The sequence below is a fragment of the Panicum hallii genome, chromosome 8 (assembly GCF_002211085.1).
Source record: "Panicum hallii strain FIL2 chromosome 8, PHallii_v3.1, whole genome shotgun sequence".
Classification (NCBI taxonomy): Eukaryota; Viridiplantae; Streptophyta; class Magnoliopsida; order Poales; family Poaceae; genus Panicum; species Panicum hallii.
This window is the reverse complement of record NC_038049.1, coordinates 39576014-39599101: the sequence shown is the minus strand read 5'-3', so window position 1 is coordinate 39599101 and position 23088 is coordinate 39576014. Positions and strand designations below refer to the sequence as shown.

At 46.3% G+C, this 23088-nt stretch overlaps 2 protein-coding genes and 1 pseudogene across 4 annotated transcripts; 1 reads left to right on the top strand and 2 right to left on the bottom strand.

Moving 5' to 3' along the window:
* Positions 1-3388: 3388 nt before the first annotated feature.
* On the bottom strand, positions 3389-6104 carry LOC112903804 (annotated as a pseudogene).
* A 283-nt stretch (positions 6105-6387) lies between these two features.
* Positions 6388-9206, bottom strand: LOC112903519 (probable prefoldin subunit 2). Of its 3 annotated transcripts, none has more exons than XM_025972786.1 (3): positions 8907-9206; positions 7191-7284; positions 6388-7071 (listed from the first exon to the last, which is right to left on the bottom strand). In XM_025972786.1, exon 3 carries the CDS (start codon positions 7021-7023, stop codon positions 6586-6588), a length of 438 nt encoding a protein of 145 aa, XP_025828571.1. In that variant the 5' UTR covers positions 7024-7071; positions 7191-7284; positions 8907-9206; the 3' UTR covers positions 6388-6585. The 3 variants fall into 3 exon arrangements, with proteins under 3 accessions (XP_025828571.1, XP_025828568.1, XP_025828569.1); XM_025972783.1 differs by having other exon boundaries at positions 7170-7284; positions 8907-9205; XM_025972784.1 differs by lacking the exon at positions 7191-7284 and having other exon boundaries at positions 8907-9205.
* Positions 9207-11025: 1819 nt separating this feature from the next.
* On the top strand, positions 11026-15486 carry LOC112903101 (cell division cycle-associated protein 7-like). The gene is made up of 5 exons (XM_025972316.1): positions 11026-11469; positions 12311-12547; positions 12956-13039; positions 13868-13997; positions 14808-15486. The coding sequence occupies exons 1-5, from the start codon at positions 11117-11119 to the stop codon at positions 15213-15215; spliced, it is 1212 nt and encodes a 403-aa protein (XP_025828101.1). The 5' UTR covers positions 11026-11116; the 3' UTR covers positions 15216-15486.
* Positions 15487-23088: the final 7602 nt, after the last annotated feature.

Here is a 23088-nt window from a genome sequence, read left to right as displayed (position 1 = left end):
TTTTCTGCAAATGTCAAAATCTGACTTTGACTGTCAAATACATGGACAGTTAAAGCGTTGTATGGCAGGTTAATGCTAAAGGACTAACATTATGGATTAGTTGCTCGGTAACATCTTATTTAGTTGTAGTAGTCCCACTTAGATCCCATTTAATGCACTCAGCTCAATCTGATAAAAAACTATACAAGAACTGTTGTCATGGTTGCTCCAAAATTAATGTAATGTGTAACCATTCTTACTGAAAATGTTGAGGATGGCAGAGTGAGTTTGTCATTTAGAACTGACCAAACGCTCCTTTTGATCAGTATGTTGCAAGCAGCACTGCCATTTATATAGCACGCGTATGTGGGCATGCATATGACAAGTAAGCTCCTTTATCACTACAGGCAATGACCAAATTTTAATACAAACTGACAAACTTGTATCTCCTGAACCGAATGTCTTGCCAACACATGTTTCCAAGTGCACATGGTACATAATTTATTCGTGGCCCATTCTAATACTATCTTCTTGCTTTCTTAATTATTCTGTTCTGCATAGTTCATCTAGTCATATCTACGTGCTATCATGAGTTTTCTTGAAGCTGATTGCAGTTCAAGTTTTGATGGACTATCTTTGTTTGAAACTTGAGCAGACCATGTGCATGATTGGAGTCGTCGAAAGATACAAAGAGCTCGCAAAGTTCAACCTAAGGCAGCTGACCTCATCAGAGTCGGAGAAGTAGTAGCCTTTGGGTGTCAAAACCTTCCAGGCAACATCTGGACCGACTTAAATCTGCTGCAAGGTCGTTGAAAAGCCCAGCTGCGAGGTCGTTGAAAAGCCACCCCGAAATCTTCAATGCTTCACAGCGCAACAACCTTTGTCAGCATAGATCTAGAGTTGTACGATGATGGATTGCGACCACGGGTGGTTAGTAGTTGCCGGTTGGTTCATCTTTCCGCGTCCTTGATTTGAGTCCTGAGATTTTTAAGGTGATAGAAAGAGGTGATGTCCACACAGGCTCGCCAAAGGTGTAATCTATCTTTGCTGCTGTTTTTTCTGAACTTTTTTGGAGGTTGAATAAGTCTTTGTGCAAGGTTCTATACGTTGAACCTGGAATCTAAAAAGGTTGAGAACTGAGAAGCGATGATCTTTTTCTTTTTTGTTGGGGAGAAGCGATGATCTTTCATAAGGACGAACCAGCCATTCATTAAATTGTCGATCCTTTCTGCGGTCGTTTTCTCTTCTTTACTGAAAGTCAAGGATTTCGGTTCGGCGGACGGCCATGCTGCCGCCTGATTAATTGGTCCGCACGGATGGTCAGACACTCGGACAGCTCCGATCCTGTCCTGATCCGCCAGCAGAAACCTACCGCCGGCACGGCGAATTTGACATGGCATTTCTTTTTATTTGATGGAGGATTCATCCCTCTGTTACTACCTGCACATCACCGCAGCCTCTAGCACTAGAAAAGAGGCATAATGTATCACTCCAACTGTACTGCAAATAAAAGCATTTACCTTCGCAATCTGGACAACAATAGTTTTGTCCGGGTTTTTCAGGTCAACTTTGTGAGGTTGTGGTACAGATTTCGCTACTGCATTTATAATTTTCATTCTATCAATTCCTGTGTTTGACCTTGCTTCGTATAACACTGCAAACTGCAAGATTAAAGCTGAGTTAAAGAGAACAAATACTTGTCCAGAAAAGATGCAGTATGGGAGCTACAGTTTGTGGTCATGTTTTATGTACTTCCTTGGCTGAGAAAGCACAGAAAAATATTGCCAGGTAATGCATATTTAAGGATTCATGACATTTATAAACTGATTTACTGCACCAAATCCAACTTATCTTAGTGGCATTGCCACAGCAAAATGAAAAGTGCACTTAATACGCCATTCATAAACATGGAGACATGATCTAACAAACTCCACAAAAGTCGATCATCAGTACTAGGAAAAGTAAAATAACTTTCCTCCAAATTTCAGATCCAGCTACCATGGGCTAAACTATATCATTCAAAGTCCAAAATCTGTCTTGACCTAATTTTTTTAATACAATGAACAAAACAATTGATGCTAGGACATGAACATAAACAGTAGCCAGTTGGCAGTAAAAATAGTTGGAACCTGATAATTCATTCTTGAAACAACTACATTAGACATCTTCTATGAATAGAAATGTAAGATTGTGTATAATGCGTTGGATGTATTGCATTGAGCCTCTTGGACGGTATATATGGAGTACAGAGACTTGGGGGGTAAGGCACCTCCGCAATACATATGGCAGTCCAGGATTACATATCCTAACCTACCAAATATACTCTAACATCCCCCCCAGTCGTAGCGGTAGCAACACGAACGGACAGACACGAGAACAATGTAGTCATCCCCCGCAGTCGGAACGCCGGTGTGAATGCTTCGACTGGAGTAGCTCATGCAGATGATAGCCCTTTAGTGCTGAAGTAGCCAAGTTCGAGGTGGTCGAAGCTGTGGAGGAGGGCGCAGGTCTGAAGCGTCAACAGAGGCATGCGAGTACACAAAATCAGCAACTTCTTGCCGAGAATAGATGCAGGAAGGTAAGCGGCGGATGGCGATGGTAAACAAGGCAGCTGAAAAGCGCTCGTGCATCTTGCTTCAGCAACATCGGCGGCAGTGTCCGCTCAAAAATGGCAGTAGGCGTGAAGTCGGACCGGAGACCAACATGACGACGATCAGCAGCATGGGTGGCGCCACCACCTTTAAAGGCGACGACACCGGTGGTGGCTTGATCACGAGCGTCGATGCTGCAGCTTTTGAGGGCGCGCAACAACAACCTTATCCTCAGGAGTGGTGACGATGAAGCGACGACGAAAGGCAAGGCGACGCAACAGCAACAACAGGCCCGCGGGTACAATTTCGGGGTGCACCTAGTGATGCCCCCCAACCTTATCTTCATCCGCCCGTCGGTCAATGGACACAAAGGGAGAGAGAGGCAAAGCACTTATGTTTGCGCCAACCCCGTGTTCCAGTACTTGGTATTTAGAGAGGCATCCCTCATCCTGGCGACGTCCGCGAGCGAACTCGACCAGGCGGGGTGCAGCCCGAGCGACGTCCTCCTGGCCCCATGAGCCGCCCTCGCAGCCGCGTCCTCGCGCACATGGCGGCGGCGAAAGCGGCGCTGAGGGCGAAGGGGATGGCGCCTGACAGCGTGGAGGAGAGAGCCGGCGAGGGAAAGGCGGAGCTCCCACGACGCGGCGGCCCGCCACTGATGGCGGAGAAGCGGCGCGGTGGAGTGGGGCCAGGCGGGTTGCCGCATCCAGGCGACGAAGACATCAGGCGGTGTAGCCGGCGCGCTGCCCCTGCAGCTCCAACGGCAACCAGAGGCAGCACGCGGCCGTCGGGAGCCCCCAATGGTGGGGTGGTGGCTCGGCGCCCCCACGGTGCACCACCGCAGCCGCACACTCGCGCTCAAGGGCAGCGGTGGTGGAGGAGTAGATGGGGCCGTCAGGCCTGACGCACGACAGGGGCGACGAAGACGGCGGCGATCGCGGAGGATCCTGGCGGTGATGGAAGAGGTAGGTCCCCTGCTGCTACTTGACCACGACGGTGCGGCGGATCAGATGCATTGGCCGCACATCCTACGAGGGTGCTGCCCCCAGCAGAGATTGATCTCCCCAGGGGCGGCGTGCGGCAGCGGAAGCGGAGGCCTAGGGTTTGTAACCTAGTCTCGTGATACCATGTAGTCTCGTGATACCATGTAAGATTGTGTATAATGCGTGGGATGTACTGCATTGAGCTCCTTGGACAGTATATATGGAGTACAGAGACTTGGAGGGTACCCTCAATACATATGGCAAAGTACTTTTCAACGAGGGGACTAATTGCTTTTGTTATTTCCTCTTCAGATGCATAGCATGCCACCTCCGCAGGCAAAACTCGCAGAATAAATCTGGTATGCATTCAAAAGGGGAGTCTCTAAGCGCAAAAACAACTGAACAATCCATGCCAGCAAAGAAAAACTACATCTTAAAGTATGAGACTTAATGATCACAGAGGGACATAGGTTGCAATATCACCATATCAGAACCTTGACATATGTTTACGAGTTGATGCAGCTGATGACATCATGTTTTGTACAATTTCAACTGGACCAGGGAAGTCTGCTCTTTTATGCATTTGAATGAATATGCAACCATTGCAGCCTGACTCAAGGCTTGCAAAGAGCCTCTGTTCATAATACAAAAAATGGCATCATATTAGTTAGCATACAATGTCATAAACCATTCTAGAATAAAAACAACACATAAAGTTTAGTCGGTTTGTGTTGGTTTTGCATATTCGGAATTGTCAGAAAGATTTCCAAATAGAACTGAATAAATGAAATGCACATGCAGGTAAGACCCTGGATAACACCTCAGCCAAACAAATTGTTGCTAAAAAAGTGTGGTGCAGCACACATTTCTACCATTTGATTAGCCAAGTTTTCCTACAAGATCTTTTGCCCGCAATAAATTGCTTAGGCAGTGTATTTAATTACTTATACATGAGCTCCAAGTGATGTTGTAACAAGATTGAATCTAGTATCAAGTGAGTAGTCAGATACAAATGTAATCAACCTCCAAAGTCGGTTCTTGCCTGAAACAATTTTAGCCTGCACAAGCTAAATTTCAAATTCAAAACTGAGCTAGAAAAGGTTACTAAGCAGGAGAATACTTGAACTGCAACATATATGGACTAGTCCATAACAGAGTGGAGCATGGCAACATATATCATAAACTGTAGTTACAACCAGAACGCAAACATACCTTTTTCCTGTCTCCCGGTTCTTTCAAGTCCTCATCAATTAAATCATCAATGTTTCTTTCACTAGACTCTTTTGGTTTATCAGTGGATTCTTTTGGTTTATCAGTGGACTCCTTTGGTTCATCAGCGGACTCCTTTGGTTCATCAGCGAACTCCTTTTGTTCTATCTGTTCAGGAACTGGAGGGTCTTCCACACGTTGCTTCTTTTCTTTTGGTTCAGCGGTGTCTGCTTGTTACTCATCATCCTTACTGGCAGGAACAGAGGTGTTAAGTACCTCCTGTTGCTGCTCGGCTGGAGCAGTTTCACCTTTCTCCACATCATTCCCATTCCCATTCCCATTCCCATTGTCAGCTTCCTCATCGGAATGGTCTTCATCCTCATCATCTGAGGAATCAGAGTCCTCAAACTTTATCTTTTTGTTCAGTGGCTTGTCAGGAATGCCTTTGGGTTTCTCATCTGATCCTTTCCCATCCACCATGTCTTCGTAGAACTGCAGAAACAACAACCGAGTCCACAGCATAATAAGCCAGAAGCATATTAGCAAGATTGATAGTACAAATCAAAGCAACTAGAAAAGCGATGCCATTTCCCTGGACAGGAAGTGTGGTAACAGAACTTGTCATAACAAGGCATAGTGGCCAGCAGTTATATCACAATGCACAACTTACACCTATTATTGTATAAACCAGGCATAGCCATTTTCGTTAAGTGCGCATAACACCCTACTAGTGCCACAACAGAGTATCCAATTGCAACCAACAAACAATCTAAAATTCCAGGAGCTAAGGTACCGATTTCCAACATCCACTTTCCTCATTTCGGGCTTTCAGCCAGCCAAACTAAAATGCGGACAGCAACTCAGCAAGACATCCAACACATGAAATGTGTCGCCACAGGAACACCAATCACCACATAGTGCCTACGCCCAAGCAATCGAATAGGCCGTCAGCAAGTACACGTTAGCAGGAACGCCGGCAGGGAATCCGCCGACGAGTCCGCGGCAACTCACAGTGCCCTCAACCTGACCGGGCTGGCGCGGGTAATGCGACAAACACCTAGCGTGCGCGTGTCGCCCGCGCCCGGACCTAAGAAGGGCAAGCCACTACACGCCGGCCTAGGACCAAGCATGGTGAAGCGCAGGAGTCGTAGGGAGTTGCTTACGGAGTTGAGGAGCGACAGGGCCTCGCGGGTGGCCTGGCGCTCGCGGCCGCCGTTGCAGGTGATGAAGAAGCCCTGCACACCGGGGCGGAGCGGGTAGCCCCCTTCCGCACCGGCTTCCCGTGGGGGAGGAACTTGCGCTTCCTCCCACCACCCTTGGCGCCGCCGCCCGGGTTCGCCATCTCTTCTCTAGGGTGTTCAGGTCTGCGGGGGTTTTGGGATGCCCGGTGCTGGTGAACCGTCCGCTCGCATTTTTTGGGGTTTCGGCCGGTTTCAACCCAAAATATTTAAATTCAGTTAAATAATGTCACAATTTGTCCGTAACTATGCTTTTTCTCAATCAAACACAAGGTTTGAATAGGCAGGATTATAGGAACACCGAACACCCTTGCAGAACTCAAAAGTTTTGTGAAATCTGAAATGTTCCATCACCATCAGAAACACACCTGAAGAACAGATGCTAGGTGACACAACTTGCCCGCCAACTATTCAGCTCCCAATGAGGTTCTCATCTAAGCATAATATCGGGTTCTACACAAAATCGTCGGTTCTACATAAGCACATCACCCCTAAAACACACAGAGAGATCATTCCACATCTAGCAAAGAAGCGATCTGGGCACCGCAAAGTAACTCGTAGCATGCAGGTCTCTACAGCTCGGTTTTACCGCCCAGCGGGACCAACAAGAACTCCCTGCGCGGTGCCTTCCTTCCTCCCGGCTTCCTCGGCATCGTTGCCAGCCTTATGAATCCTGATCTTGTACTTAAGCTCGAACTCGGTGATCTCCTTCTTCTTCCTCTCCAGCGCCTCGCGCATGCGGGCGATCACCTCCTCGAGGCCCTCCTTGTTGCGCTTCACCGCGGGCAGGGCCTCCTTGATGGTCCTCTCCACCAGGACGCCGCCGATCATCCTGTAGCAGCGCCTCGAGGGGTCCAGCGGCTCGATCGCGCCAATCACGAGGGAGTGCTCGCTGACCTCCATCTCCAGCTCCGTGATCTTGGTGTAGAGCTGGTTCATTTCCGTGCGCATGCTGGCATAGGTGTTGGCGATTACTTGCTCATTTATGGCTTCTTTGCCGTCACCGCCTGCTTTTCTTTCCATTCTCCTTGTGATGCAGCTAAGCGGAGAAGGATATCACAAAAGTTTAACCTGCAGACAGAAATGATGAAGGTCAAAGATTTGCTCCCAAAGAAATTGTTCAAAAACAGTCTACGTACGCTTTGGTTTGGTTAAGAAAAAAAGCTTACATTTTATTGGAATATCCAAACCTGTCTGAGATTAGCAAATTCCCTGAAGAAAAATCGCTTTCTACATCACTTGGTCAAGACACAAAAGTGTGCACCGTGGAGATACACTTTGGCCCTAAAAACTAGGAAAGTCAGTACCTCACAAAGTCACAATTACCAGTAAGGTAGTCACTAGCAGTGCTATATTGCTGCAGGAGAGTGGCAGGCTCTTCTGTAAGAAACAAAATCTGTAAAAGATCTGCCTGTAACCGCAAACAAAATCCAAGAACTCTTTCGAGTCTACAATAGCAATTTGGATAACAGAAGCTGATAGTTGTTCAGTAAGAAGGGGACATCACTACACAAGTCCCCCATTCTCTGCATATGCCTAAGACTTCTTACCACACTCAAAATGTCCTTTTCGCCTACTGTTTGATGCGGAAAATTGCACGAGAAAGGTGATGCCACCCTGACTCATTTTTGCATGCTTGTTAGATGAGGCACTCCCCTTGCCATACTATCCACTCATCAAGGCCAGTGAACCATCACAACATGCTAGGTAACGACCCATGCCCATGAAATTCCAGGTTTCTGGATAACCATCTACCGGCAAGTGGCAACTAGAATTACGAGCAACAGCTCAGTTAACCTGACAGGAAGCAAGAATCTAGAGAAGAAATTCCAACAATCAGGCTACTGGACGAAGTGGGTGCGCGGATTGGAGTTCCTAGCCGGGAAGGAAAAACCTGGGGATTGATAGAGCAAACCTGGGGATGGTGTCAAAAAAGAAACATCCTTTTGAAAAAAAATTTGTTGTCTTACAAGACTGGTTTCAAGTTTCTTGATTCAGAACCTATCAGGAAAAAAAAAAAGACTAAACCTCCTTGCGAAAATGGTTGTTCTCAAGGGCTGTGGTGGTGATGAATAGCGGTGTAACAAAAATATGGTGCGTGAAGCCTCCAAATCACTCGATTGTGGTAGCGTTCTATTTTGAACTATAACACTAGCATGGGAACTACTTCAGGAGTTTGGTGCTAAATCTCGAATGTTGGAATAATGTCGCCTCATTTTGGCACGATTTAAATTGGGGAACCACGAAAATTTAGTATGGTGCTTTGCGATGCACGCTTAAAAATCAAAGCATGTCAAGATAACCTTATACAGAACATGCACATTTCAAGATATTATGCTAAAGTTGTTCAAATAGCCAACTAGTGCGTAGCTTAGGCCTCCTCCAACAGAGACAGCTTAACTAGTTCAAACGGAGGCACGTCAGCTTGGTACTGATGTGGATGAAAGAGAATTAATGTAAGAAAGCTCCTGCACTAGCGCAGGGTTAAGCGCTCGGCTCATTTATATGCCTCCAGGCAAACGTGGTTCACATGATATGAGCACCTATTAGAACGCCCCAAAAATTAAAAACTACAACTTGTCACCCTGCGAATAAGGACGCCGTGAAGTAAATAAACAAAACAACCTAATATTTAAACTCCGTTAATGTTAATATATACAGACTTTTGATGTGGATATGCCACGTGAGCTTAAGAACTATGGAGTAGGTAGTTCAGTGGCGGATCCAGGAATTGAAACTAGGGTAGGTCTAGAAAAAATTTCAAAGCACTAGCCATAAAATTTTAGAGCAATGTTTCCGTTCTTCATAGCTAAACTTTCTAGTAACACACAACAACACACCAATTAATCACTACTGCTGATTACAATTGGAGCAAAGGGAAAGAGCAGCAGTACGATTGTACGAACCAGTGGCGACGGGTGGAGGGCTGCAGTGGGCGACGACGGCGGAAGGTGACGGGCGGCCGCAGCAAGGCGCAGGCTGGACCGAGCGAACAGACTAGACGCGGCCGGCAAGCCGCAGGCCACAGCCGCGCGGCGGGTGGAGCCGCCGGCCGCGCAAGGCGCAGGCGCGCTGCGCGAAGGGGCGGCAAGGCGGCGCCCTGCGAGGGGAGCCGGGTAGGGGAGGGTAGGGTGGGCGGCGGGCGATGGGTGGAGGGCGGAAGCGGAGCAGTGCGGCCGTCGGGGAGAGGCGGGCAGGTGCCAGGCTCGACCGTCAGGGTCGGTCGCGGGCCGGACGGGAGGTCAGCCATCACCGCGTAGGAGCCGGAACTGGGCTTAGAATTCACTGGTTGGGCCATTTGTTTGACTTGGGCTAGAAATTCGAAGTACTAAAATTTGTTTGGGCTAAATTTTAAGGTAGTTCTGGACCTACCTAGATTACTGCTGACACGGATTTTAGCCTTTCCCTCTTTCCCTATATATGTGAAATTGTATATAAATAATGTCAAGGATAAAATTATTTTTAAATATAAAAATAAATATTTTCTTATTATAATTTTAAGTTGGCCATGAAATTGTATAGCCCTTGTATCGGCAAGGAAATTAAATGACGGGAGCCGAATGAATCATGTTTGCGTATGTGCAAACATTAAAATGTTTCTTTAGTGCTTATAAAACGCAATCAAAATAGGAGTAGCATCCATACGAATAAAATAACTAAAATAAGCATGGTCAGGTTTGGTACCTGGCGAAAGAGTCCGGTTACAAGAGTCTCAGTAGCATTTTAGGTTTTAGATTCGATTCCTTGTGGGAGCGAATTTTTTGAATTTAACGGCGTTATGTTTTCGGTGGTGGGCGACATTTCTATGGCGACTTCGTCAAACTCGAATATTTGCCAGCTCAATTTTTGAAAATATTAGGATTTGCATACGTGTATTTATAGAGTGAGTGTATGTATATTATGAGTATCTGAGTTGTTATACTGTAATAATAAAAAACTGATACGTACATCTGCCTCCGGTTTAAAAAAAAGATACGGACGGTACGGACCATGGTATTGAAAGATATCCACACAAATAACTGATAAGGAACATGGATACATGCTTCAAATGAAAATCACGCCATGCACTCGTACCATTTAGTGTCGGTTATGAGTTTAAATATTAGAGCAAGAACATCGCCTAAGCGCCTGTTTAGTTCCATCCGCAAAAACGCAAGTAAACGCAAAGATGCTAAAGGAATCTTACTAATTTGAAGTATTAAATGAAGTCTATTTATAAAACTTTTTGCATGGATGGGTTGTAAATCGTGAGACGAATCTAATGAGCCTACTTAATCCATATTTTGCAACAGTGATGCTACAGTAACCATCCGCTAATTATTGCTTAATCATGGATTAATTAGCATCATTAGATTCGTCTCGTGATTTACAACCCATCCATGCAAAAAGTTTTGCAAATAGACTTCATTTAGTACTTCAAATTAGCAAGATTCCTTTGCTACAGTAAATTTTTTAAAATTTTGCAAAAACGCAAAATGAACTAAACAGACCCTAAGAGCATGTTGCATTCTCGCCCAATAGATATGCTCTCTTCTGGGTAATATGTAAATCAATAAATATCTAAAATGCCAAGGATGATTGGAGACCTTTTTACCGTTTCGAAATTCAAGCCTTCGATTCCACGGGATTTCCGGCCATCGAATCAAATCTCATCGACGATTTCCCAGAAAGAAAACAGACGTCACCGCCTGCTCAGCTAGGCTAGCCAGCTAGGACCCACGCGTCAGGGACAGGACACTTTGCGCGGGAAACCCGGTCGCCGATCCCGCGCTCCCGCTCCCACTCCCCACCGTCCCGTTCCGTTCGCGCGCGCCCCGACGCCCCCGAGTCCCCTACTCTACCCAACTGACGGGCGGGCCCGCGCAAGGCTAGTGGACGCCGGTCCCACGCGCCAGCCGCTCGGGAGGGAAATGGGCGGGCCCAGCCCGGTGACGGCCGGAGGAAGCGGCGGCGACCTCGCCCATAAAACCCCCCGCCCCAAATCTGACCGTTGCGATTGCGGCTTCCACCACCCCTCCTTCCCTTCCTATTGGGCGGGGTTCCTTCCCCTTCCTCGGAGAAATCGCGCCGCCGCCGCCGCCGCCGCAAGAAATCGACGGCTTGCGACTCCCCGACGATGGCCACCGTCGTTCCCGCCGCGGACCCCTCGCCGGCGCCGGCGCCGAAGTTCCCCGCCGCCGCGGCAGCGGCGGAGGCTCCGGGCAGCCCGGTGTCGCCGCTCGAGGCGGCGGGAGCGGACTACGAGCGGGTGCGGGCCGCGCGGATCCGGGAGAACATGGAGCGGATGCGGAAGCTCGGCATCCTGGACCTCGCGCAGACCCTCACCAGCTCCTCCTCCGCCGCCGCCGGCTCGGGCGGGGGCACCGGCAGGGGGAGGCCGCGGCGGAAGCCCGTGGAGCCGGGGTCCGCCGGGGCGCCGCCGCCCAAGGTGAAGCCCGCGCCGCGGGCGCCCGCGCGGCGGTCTCTCAGGTACGGACCGAACCGAACCGAATCGAATCGTCCTCTTGGGTCGGTGGGTGCTTGTCCGGGTTCGCTTCTTGGGAGCCTGCGGGATTCTTGGGGGTTTTTCGATCTCGCGGCCTGAATGAGTTCGCCTGCGCCTTCTTGTCCTTGCGATGTTCGTAGTTGCAGTGTTCTCCCCCCTTTCCTCCTTGCGCGTTTCAGGATTAAAAATATCGTCCCGTTCTCTGCTGATCTCGTGCTCGCCGTTTCAGGGCCTGTTCGTTTCCCACGCTCTAGACCCATCATATCAAAGAGAATCGTGCTATTTAGAAGTATTAAATAAAATCTGTTTATAAAATTTTTTGCACAGCTGTGTACTAATTCGCGAGATAAATTTAATGAGCCTAATTAATTCATAATTTGCCACAGTGATGCTACAGTAATTATTCGCTAATCATGGACTAATATACCTCATTAGATTCGTCTCGCGAATTAGCACTAGGGTTCTGCAATTAGTTTTGTAATTAGACTTTATTTAATCCTTCTAAATAACAAGATTCTCTTTGATGTGACCCTCTAAACTTTAGATACCCGGAAAGGAACACACCCTCAATGTTGAATGGATCTGATCCGATATGGTTTGTTCTTTCTTCTCCCGCAACAATCCTGTGAGTAACAAGCGTACTGTTTGAAATGTAATAATGGGCAACCACCCGATGTTCTGGATTGTGCTAACAGACACTGAGATTCTGAGTTATGCGCTTGCTCCAAAATTGTTTACCTCATGTTGAGTTCTTACAATCATGGACCTCTATTGTTGGTGATTTTATGACAATAGCAGTAATCTTGAAAGCCCTGTTTTGTTTAGGCTGAAGAACGTGGAGCCAGTCAGCTATTGTGAAATTCGGCCCTGTAAGGAGAGAGATCCTCAAGGTGTTAGAACTGAGTTACTAGAGGAAGGAGCCAAGGAAGAAATATACACTGAAGAGCACGAGAAGCTTTTGGGTACATGTAATACTCCTTGGACTCTCTTTGTCGATGGTTATGGCAAAGACGGTAAGCGCATCTATGATCAAGTGAGGGGCCAGACCTGTCATCAGTGCCGGTAAGCTTCCACTGGAGTAACTATTTGGAATGCTGTAGTTTTGCATCAGTTTCCTTTGCTATCCGTTGTAATGTTGATTTTTTTTGTTGAAGGGTAAAACAACTATGAAATTCATTACAGCAAAGTAAAGAAAAAAATACAACTTTAACAGTAATGGTAATGTGATTTAGTTTGTGTATGCTAGTAAATCAATGTGCACACTTATATCTAGAGTCCAGCTAAATATTTAATAAAAGTTTCTTTTATATTGTATATGAATGCCAAGTTACTTCCCTTGATTGGATGGTTTTTATGATCCATTACATAGAAGTTATTCTTGTCACGACTCAAGATATATTTTATGTAACAAGGGATTTCAGAATTTTCTTGTAGCATATTTGCCTGATGCAAAGTGCTTCCATGGTACAGGCAGAAGACTCTTGGTCATCACACAAGCTGCTGCAAATGCCAGATTGTCCAAGGGCAGTTCTGTGGAGATTGTTTGTACATGAGGTGAGCTTTTCTTTAGATCAGTATCTCATTTCTCGGTTAAATGTTGTCTGGTTTTGCTGCTAGATAAAATTAAGCATAGAATTATCAATCATGCATTTATGAGTGCGGGCATAAGTAGTTTTATGCCATCTTTGCTGTTTTCTAATGGCATGCAAGTTAATGGGCCGGGGGCATGTTTCCTTCTGACAATTTTGATGTATATATGCAATGATGACATTTTTAAATATAATTTGTGACTTGCAACAAAATTCCTTGCTTTTAATACTATCCTGCATATAGCATATGTACCTTTTAACACAAAAGGCTTATATTTTAGTTCTAGGAGTTTAGCAATATCTCCAATCACAGATATTGCAATTAATCTATCTAGGTTTATCTTAGTCAATCCTTTTCTTACTCTCACCACCAATATCTAAATTATTGTATAGGTTGTACGATTGACATTAAATTCATTATGAAAAGTACTTCTATAATATATAGCTCTGCTCATTTAGGATAAGATATTTTCATAGATATTGCTAGTCAAATCAGAGGAAGTATTAACTACAGAAATATAACAGAAACTTTCCAATTTATGGTTCACAAATCAAAATGGATTTACTGATGCTGAAATTATAGATTTTTCTTTGAATTTTTGGAAGCTGGTGAAACCTGTGTAGGATTTGGAATGCAATATAGAACTGAGCTAAAATTGGCCTAGATTTGTGCAGGTGCAGGTCTGTGCCAATAGTACATGTACTCTAAATTGGGCATTTGTTTCTTTTCTCCCTGTGTGTATGCACTTGAATGTTGAGTTGTTTTTGGATTGACATTTTGCAACCAATGCAGGTATGGTGAGAATGTGCTAGAAGCTAAGAAGAATCCCAATTGGATATGTCCAGTTTGCCGAGGCATTTGTAATTGCAGTATATGCAGAACTAAGAAAGGATGGTTCCCTACTGGTTGTGTGTATAGGAAGGTATATATACCAACATGAATACGCATTTTACATTTTCAGAGCACAAACTGCTATTAGAAGTGGAAGTAATTTGAAATTCATGCATTCATTCTAGTTAATTTATGCTATATTATTATAAAATATTATCTCTTTTGTGATGATGTGGCTTCTGTTAGTTTAGCCTACCCCACTCGCATGTGAATACGCATTTTACATTTTCAGAGCACAAACTGCTATTAGAAGTGGAAGTAATTTGAAATTCATGCATTCATTCTAGTTAATTTATGCTATATTATTATAAAATATTATCTCTTTTGTGATGATGTGGCTTCTGTTAGTTTAGCCTACCCCACTTGCATGTGCATACGCATTTTACATTTTCAGAGCACAAACTGCTATTAGAAGTGGAAGTAATTTGAAATTCATGCATTCATTCTAGTTAATTTATGCTATATTATTATAAAATATTATCTCTTTTGTGATGATGTGGCTTCTGTTAGTTTAGCCTACCCCACTTGCATGTGCATACGCATTTTACATTTTCAGAGCACAAACTGCTATTAGAAGTGGAAGTAATTTGAAATTCATGCATTCATTCTAGTTAATTTATGCTATATTATTATAAAATATTATCTCTTTTGTGATGATGTGGCTTCTGTTAGTTTAGCCTACCCCACTCGCATGTGACTAAAGTCTTTGCTGTTATTTGTAGTTTACTGTGATAAAAAAATAGGAAGAACCTAACAATGAACTGGATCTCATGTTGTTAGTATGCACATATGATTTTATCTTTGGTCTAATGGTTTTGATAATGTGGGTGTGTTCGTGCAGGTTGTCAAACTTGGGTACAAATCTGTGGCGCACTATCTAATTGCAACACAGCGAGCATCAGCTAACTCAGAGGATTCAAGCTCAGCTGACTTCTCAAACAAGCAGCTTTCTGACAAATCAGAAACCTCATGTGTTTCTGACCATGATGCTACAGCTGCCAAGGAGGAGAGCCTAGAGGATGGAGAAACGAGTAGCAAAGCTAAGCAGAGCAAACCAAATCGCCGCCAAGCGAAGAACTCTGATAGCCAAAGTGAGTCTGTGGTGACATCTGATGCTCACAATGATCAGGCCAATAAGGATGCTGGATGTGTCACTCCATCATCTAAGCCAACCTCAAGGAAGAGGAAGTACGAACGAAGCCCAGACTGCGTTGCAAGCAGGCTGCGATCCCGGTCCAACAAGCCATGAACATTGGATCCTATGAGAACAAACTCCCGTTTGCTTTTGTGATCCTGGTCCAAGTGGGTTCATGGTGTGTAGGTTCACTTACAAGACTTCATTTTGTGTCTGCCCAGTAGATGTAGGGAATCAGTAGATGCAGGTGATTGTGGGGGTGGTATTTTGTGAAGCTGTGTTACAGCTTTAAACTATGTTCACTGCCAAGAGTGGTGGAAATGGGCTGTGCTTCCGGCAACCTGGCATATAGTGCAAATTGGTGATTGTGGATTTGTGGTGTTAATCTTTCTGATGTTCGGTGAGTGTTTTACTTGTTTGCAGTAGCCTTAAGCTAAATGTTTGATTCACAACTCAGCTCTTAATCATCCTTAATTTACAAATATATAAAATATGAGTCCAGTTCCTTTTGAGCCTAAGACTTAAATTTAGACCCACTACTATCACTACGTCCACCAGACCATCACCATTCGCTGTTGCTCCGTCGACTTGACAGTAGGAAGCATTTCCAGCGCTTTACTATTAAATAAGGGTCATGCCTCATATCAATATGCTGTAATATCTGATTCTGAGGATGATCATGCCTCATAAACACTGACTGGATCCTTTGACAATGAACTTCTGTTTGCTTTTGCTTTTGTGATGCCGGTCGTCCAAATGGCTACCTTTTGTGACGAAGAACTGCAGTTCATGGTGTGTAGGTTCACTTACAAGTAGTTCATGGTCTTTTGGAGGAATTGGAGGATTGGCAAAGAAATCAGTTTATTCTGACGGTCTGCATGCACTGACCAATATTCGTAGACATTGATTAATACTAATTTTACACCATATGTATAGGCAGTGATAGTTGTAAACAACCACAATATACATTCTTGAATGTGATGAACATAAAGCCTTTAATAACAAAAGTAACATAAAGCCATCTATGCAAGGCGGGCTAGCCAATGTACGGCGCCGGGGCGACAACACGCCAATTATTGTCGTTGTAGACAACAGGTCGTACCCTACCTCGTGGGTATAGATGGCCATATGGGCGGCACGAACCCGATTGGGCACGGCATGGTTCCGGCACGGCACGGCACGATGAGGCACGGCGGCCCGGTGTTCCCGTGTCGATACGAGCACGGCGGCAGCGGCGTGTGATGTGGAGCGGCCGGCAGTGAGGGGAGGCCGCGTGCGGCGGCGCCCTCTGTGTGGGAAGGACGTGCACGGTGGCGGCGAGGCATACAGCGAGGGGAGAGGTGAGGGCGCGGTGTGTAGGCACTCGCGCCGCTGGAGCACGATAGGGGAGGGAGGGAGAGAGAGAGAGGTGGAGAGTATTTCTATGAAGAGTATATGGGTTCAAAATACGTAACGGGCTGAATCGTACCAGTTTAATTAGCCGTGTTATATCCGGACTGGCATTACGTGCTGAGATTGCGGTCCAGGCACAGCCCGACACATCGGATCGTGTGGGTACGACAATATTCTTATTGGGCCGTGTCGGGTTAGGCTCATGTTTTTTTCGTACCGGGTCTGGTACCGTCCATTGGGTCCAGTCCATTTGACCATCTGTACTCCTGGGTGTGGCGAGGGGGCCGGCCTCATTTTGAGGGAGTACTCGGACTCCCTGTATATCTGGCCGCTCCATCCCTTATCTCTTCGAGACGAAACCTGCGGACATATGGCCACGTCGTTCGAAATTCCCAGACGTCCGATCGTGCATGTCTCTTGCCTTAGCCGTCCGATCACGAGTTACCCCACCCTGCACCCATGGCTTCTGGAATGTTCGTGCTGATGGCGACGTAGCTTGACGTTCCTCCGTCGGCCCCTGCGCCATGTGTCTCGTCCATCCATCCCGCTTCCTCTCCTGCCCGCTTCTTCCCACCAGGCGTGTGTCCCGCTCAGCAGCATCGCCGGGTGCCCAGGCTCGCTCATCCACGAGCTTGTTGATTTTTCCTTAGTTCTAAGGAAAAAAACGCGCTGGATAGTTTGATTATCTTTCTAGAAAGGTTTATCCAACCTGTTTAGTTCCCAAATATATTACTTTATAACTACGTGTAGAATTACCATGCAATTTCACAATTTTGTACTTAGTTTTAGTTAGTCAAGTCATGGTTTCTGAACCTTATGGTAGGATAATTTTTTTCATGGTTATTGGTACCCGGCTTTGATCTACCGCCTAGAGAAGACTTAGCGCAGGCGAACACAACTTCCGGATCACCTGGGATGTAACTCTGAATCCCAGTATCTGATACACCGATGTATATGGTAAAGATAATGAACTTGGATTAATAGAATTCTGTCAAATCGAAAGCTGCTACAACACATAAGATCGGCATAGCAACGCTACATGAAAAATAGCAGATGCGCACTATCCTTTCCTCCCTTTTGAAACTGTCAATTACCAACAAGCGCTAAGAATTGATCGAGCAACAGAGAGTTAATCAATGGAGACATAACATTTTGTTTTTAAATACTGCCGCCATGATCTCCCGCATTAACTTAATACTGAGATGGATGCCATGCTACAATTCATGCGAGCCTGCAGAATTAATTAAAAGAATGTGCATGCATTTTGTTCACCGTTAATTAAGAAACACAGGCATATATCACCCTCGTTGATACTAACGATGTATAGATGATGGCGACAATGAATGCATTTTGTTTGCCCGTTAATTAAATTCATAAACATCAGCATATCAAGATATCATCCCCGGATGCTTTTCACGCTTGAGCTTAACTTTATCTTGTGGAACTCTTTTATCTGATCATTTCAGAACCAAAGTTTAGTTAGATTTAGCCTTTAGCTGCTGCCTTCACAGAGCTCTAGCGTAATGATCATGTGCAGTTGTTTTACCATCAGCAGAGGCCATGAGGGTTTACCGGGAAGAAAATTACTACTCCCTTCGTTTTAAATTATATTCAAATTATAGGTCAGTTTGGAATCTTAAGATACATGATCGTTGCTATGCATCTAGATATATAAATTTATCAAAACGACCTACAATTTAAAATGGAGGGAGTAGACAGAAATAGATCAACCTCTGCAAGTGCGGGGACTCTGCAGCATTGGCCCAGGAGCCACACGATGATCACCTTGTTTTTGCCAGGCTTCTGAGCTCAATATTGACATTAGGATTAAATGAACATGGGAATTTATTATTTCCTTTGGGTTTCCAAATTTATACCGAGCAAAGGTTACCATCAGGATTTACAGTCCATAAGACGTTTGCACTTAAAAGGCAGTTAAGATTGCAGCTGCACAATACGTTATTCAGTCATGACCATTGTTGGAAGAACAAATTCCCATCTCGGGTCATAATCCAGTCGATGCTTGAGAGCCTGTGTGTCTGCTGCTACCATTCAACTGACAGATTATATTAGTACAGTGAGTCGTGGCCCAGGTCCAATAACAACAGGGATGATCAGGAGCCGTTCGAAAGGCCCATTACAAACTTGGACCAAGCCCTCCTCCTCATCCTGAGAAAAAAAAAATACAAGAAGAGAACGGCTCAAGGCCCATTCTGGCCCTGGCCCACTCCTCCCAGGATGGGCCTAATTCCCCTCTCCTCTCCAACGCGGCCACGCCCGAATTTCCTGAATTTTTTTTAAAAAAAGGTTAAAAAATTTAAATTCGAAAAAGGGTGCCGGTTTGGAACAATTCGAAAAATGGGTGCCTCCCGCCCGATCAATGGGCGGGAGGAGACATCCGGCCCATCCAACGGGCTAGGGGTCGAAATTTTTTTCTCAGGCCCCCGGGAGGGGCCTCTTCGCGAAAGAAAACTTTTCTTATTCGCGAAGAGTCCCCTGACGTGGCATCCCGCCCGTCCAACAGGAGGGAGGTCTCGCGAGGGGCATCCCGCCCTCCCAACGGGCGGGACGTCACCCCCCCCCCCCCCGCACTATCTAAGCCCCCCACCCACCCTTAATTCTCATAATATTTAGCAAAAATCAACAAAAAAAGAAAGGGAGGAGAGGAAGAGAGGAGAGGAGAGGAAGCGGCGAAGACCTGTCCACACGTCGGTTTGGAGGTATATTCTCGTTATAGTCGTATAATTATCAATTGTTTTTCCGAATATTTGTTAGGGCAGTTATACGTAGAATAGTTTTCAATATTTTCAATAGCTTTTAGAAATATTTGTTAGGGTAGTTCTATTTTAAATAGTTTTTAGTATTTTCAAAAGTTTTTAGATATATTTCTTAGGATAGTTATATTTTGAATAGTTTTTATAATTTCAATAGTTTTCAGATATATTTCTTAGGGTAGTTATATTTTGAATAGTTTTCAATATTTTCAATAGCTTTTAGAAATATTTGTTAGGGTAGTTCTATTATAAATAGTTTTTAATATTTTCAATAGTTTTTAGATATAGTTCTTAGGGTAATTATATTTTGAATAGTTTTTAGTAATTTTAATAGTTTTTATATATATTTCTTAGGGTAGTTGTGTTTTGAATAGTTTTTAGTATTTTCAATAGTTTTTAGGAATATTTCTTAGGGTAGTTATATTTTGAATAGTTTTTAGTAATTCAATAGTTTTTAGATATATTTCTTAGGCTAGTTATATTTTGAATAGTTTTTAGTATTTTCAATAGTTTTTAGAAATATTTCTTAGGGTAGTTATATTTTAAGGAGTTTTTAGTATTTTCAATAGTTGTTAGAAATATTTCTTTGGATAGTTATACTTTGAATAATTTTTAGTATTTTCAATTGTTTGTAGGAATATGTCTTACGGTACTTATATTTTTTATGCAGATATGGCGCAGACACCGGAGCTCCTTGACGCGAACACTGACGAACGGCACAGGTCGTACCTGGCAGCGGTGGAGGGGCAGGAGCTTCACGAGTTGCGCCCTCGTGTAGCAAAGGAGTTGTTGCACGTGGACGACCGCTGGCTTGACAGGTGATACTTTGTATTTTTTTACGGAACTAATGTATAAGCTTGTACGATAATTGTAAGCACAATGCAAAATATACAGGTTACGTGAGGCTGGTTTGCTGCCACTTGCACGTATGCTTCAGGCCGACGACGGCCAAGACGGTGACGCCAAGAAGCGGATGCAGCTGGACCGCTCTCTATTTGCGGCGTTGCCGTGCGGGGAGATGACCCCCACGTTGCAGGACGTGTCGTACCTGCTCGGGCTTCCCATTGCCGGTGAAGCTGTTGGCCCGGTTGCCGTGCCACCTACCTGGAGGGCGGAGCTTTAGGAGCGGTTTGCTCCAGTGAACCCGCCACTTTTTGTGAACGTACCTGACGCGCCCGGCCCCGTCAAGAGTTGGGTAATACAATTTAGGTTACGTACAATTATTTTTTAATTAATTTAATTGAATCATATGTGACTACCTCTAAGCATTGAACAAATATATTTCAGGCTCAGGATCTCCACCCTCTGGCTGGGCAGTACGAGGTGTCGCGATGCCTGGAGGCATATCTGTTGTGGTTGTTCGCCTGTACTCTTTTCTGCAACTCTAGCGGCAATTATGTGGATAAGGTTCTCATGCAGTACACGCACGCGATTGCGGATGCGGAGCCGGGCTAGGTACCTGGGTGGAGCTGGGGATCGGCAGTGCTTGCTGCCACGTACCGAGGCCTTTGCCAGGTCTGTTTGAAGACGGAGAGAACCGCCGTCATCACAGGCTGCCCACTTCTGCTGCAGCTATGGTCGTACGAGCGATTCGCCATAACACGCCCCCTAATCAGCGAGGAGTCTTATCCGCCCGAGATGTATGGGGTGTGGCACGAGGATAGCCCCACGATGGGTTCGCTTTGGACCGATCGACGGGTAAACTCTTTAATTTACTGTTGTACGTTTCTGTATATGCAAAGTACCGATTCAGTTGTGTAATTTTGCAGATGAGCTGGGCACATCGGCAGGTCCGAAAAGCATACCCGCAGTTCGTGTCTGAATTTGATCGGATGCAGCCACAGGATGTCATCTGGACCCCGTACACCGCTACGGCTATCCAGACACGTGCGCCGCACGGGTTGTCCTCCCTTTGCACGCGTGACGAGGCGTACTGGCTCACAAAGACGAACCTAGTGTTCTATATTATCGTCGAGCCATACTGCGTCGAGCGAGTGATGAGGCAGTTCGGGCGACGACAGCACTTTCCTCTCCTACCTCGAGCGTTCCAGGCCGTGCCGCGCAACGTACACGAGTAAGTTTGTGATAACTCGTTTTGTATTTGTCGGTACATTCAAACAGGGGTACCTCCTGCTAGGGTGTCCAGGCCCTTGGCATCTTACAATCCGTAATCTCCCTCTCGCCTTCTGGGTGACGTGGCATACGGCCCGGGTCTGACCGCTGGGACCACGGTCTCCGGACCTTCCCCGAGCTTTAAGAAGTCCGAGTCCTCCGCACACCAAGGAGGGCAGGCGAGCTCTCGGGTTGCCCCCGCGGACTCGGACTCCCCAGGGGGTCCGGGGCCGCCGCGTGTGATGGCCGGACCATCACGGGTCTGACCGCTCTAGCCGGCCGCGGGGGCCCGGACCTCCCTCCCTCTGGGGAGGGGTCCGGTGCCGCCACGTGCTGCCCCAGCAGAGGGGCGGGGCTGGCCCTGCCACGCGCCTGCGGCTGGAGGCCCTCTGTGTGTCTCCAGCCCACCTACCGGCATTCAATGCGGTAGCTGGGCCGGGCGCACCCAAGTCAAAAAGAGCGGCCTGCCACTGGCAAACGGGGCAGGTATGCTGACACCACGGTAAGCCCGCCTGTTTTCAAGGCGGCGCATCGTGTCACCGTGTACAGCGCACCAGTGGCATACAGTCCCGTCACGGCGCCGCGCGCGGCGTAATGATGGGCTGTAACAAGAGAGCCGAGGCGTGCGCTACTACAGTGCGCGCAGAGGCGACGGTACGGCGGGTCAGCGCAGCCTCCTCGCCTGTCAGAATCGCACCCAACAGTGGCAGCACAGCACCACTGTTGGGTAACATTGACAGCGGTCACTGTGCCCGCAGGACGGCACGCGACCGTATCCAGATTGTGGATACGCACGCTATCTTCCCAGCTGGGAAGGCTGCAACGAGGGGCTGGAGATGGAGATCTCCATATCACATAGAGTAGGCTCCTGTTGGCCGGGCCCACTTATCGTGGTCCCGCACAGTGTAAGCACCTCTCTTGAACTATAAAAGGGAGAGTGTACTCGTTAGAAGGCAGATTTTTAGACACACACGAACACAAGTTCCAGGTTGCACACACACAAGCTTATGCTGCTTTCCATTCTGGCTCACGCAGCTAATACAACACCAAAGTGGACGTAGGGTATTACGCTCCGGCGGCCCGAACCACTCTAAATCTTCGTGTCCTTCCTGCGTTCATCTGTCCACCGATCGAGCGCTCCTAAGTCTCCTCCAAACCCATCCTTAACTAGGATTAGACGCGTGCTTTCCGCCACCCGGCTGGAGAATTCCTCCGACAGTATTAATTATATAATCGTTATCATAAAATAATATTGTCTTTCAAATGTTTGCAACAAATATTCGCGCAGGGGATATCATGCCAACGAGGTCAACTAGGTGGTCAAGCTGTAGGAGTACGTAGGAGGGTGGCTAGACGCACGTGATGATGTGTGGGACGAGCCGCAGCCACACATGGAGGCGTCTTACGGCGCATATCTCCGCTGGTACCTCCCTCGGACGCGTCCGTACGTCACTCTTTCACATTTTGATGACGTGGAGCATCAGCACCAGCCGATCATCTCGGACACGTATCCCTCGTACCGTGATCAGGCGCAGCGTGGCGCGGTACGTCTTTCGCAACTTGAATTATTAAATCTTTTTTATAAAAGATCGATAACAATATTACTCTGCTTCCCATTACGTATGCAGATCGATCTGATCAACTGCGAGGAGGTCGAAGCTACATCTCAGATCACGTTGCTTGAACGTGGAGTACATGTACCGGACGCA

What these genes read in the sequence shown, in the direction of transcription:
- LOC112903101 (XM_025972316.1), top strand. Translation starts at nt 11,117, where the DNA reads ATGGCCACCGTCGTTCCCGCCGCGGACCCCTCGCCGGCGCCGGCGCCG. An exon ending in CAGACCTGTCATCAGTGCCG is followed by an intron (nt 12,548 to 12,955) that starts GTAAGCTTCCAC and finishes TCCATGGTACAG; the next exon opens with GCAGAAGACTCTTGGTCATC. An exon ending in CTGGTTGTGTGTATAGGAAG is followed by an intron (nt 13,998 to 14,807) that starts GTATATATACCA and finishes GTGTTCGTGCAG; the next exon opens with GTTGTCAAACTTGGGTACAA.
- LOC112903519 (XM_025972786.1), bottom strand. Translation starts at nt 7,023, where the DNA reads ATGGAAAGAAAAGCAGGCGGTGACGGCAAAGAAGCCATAAATGAGCAA.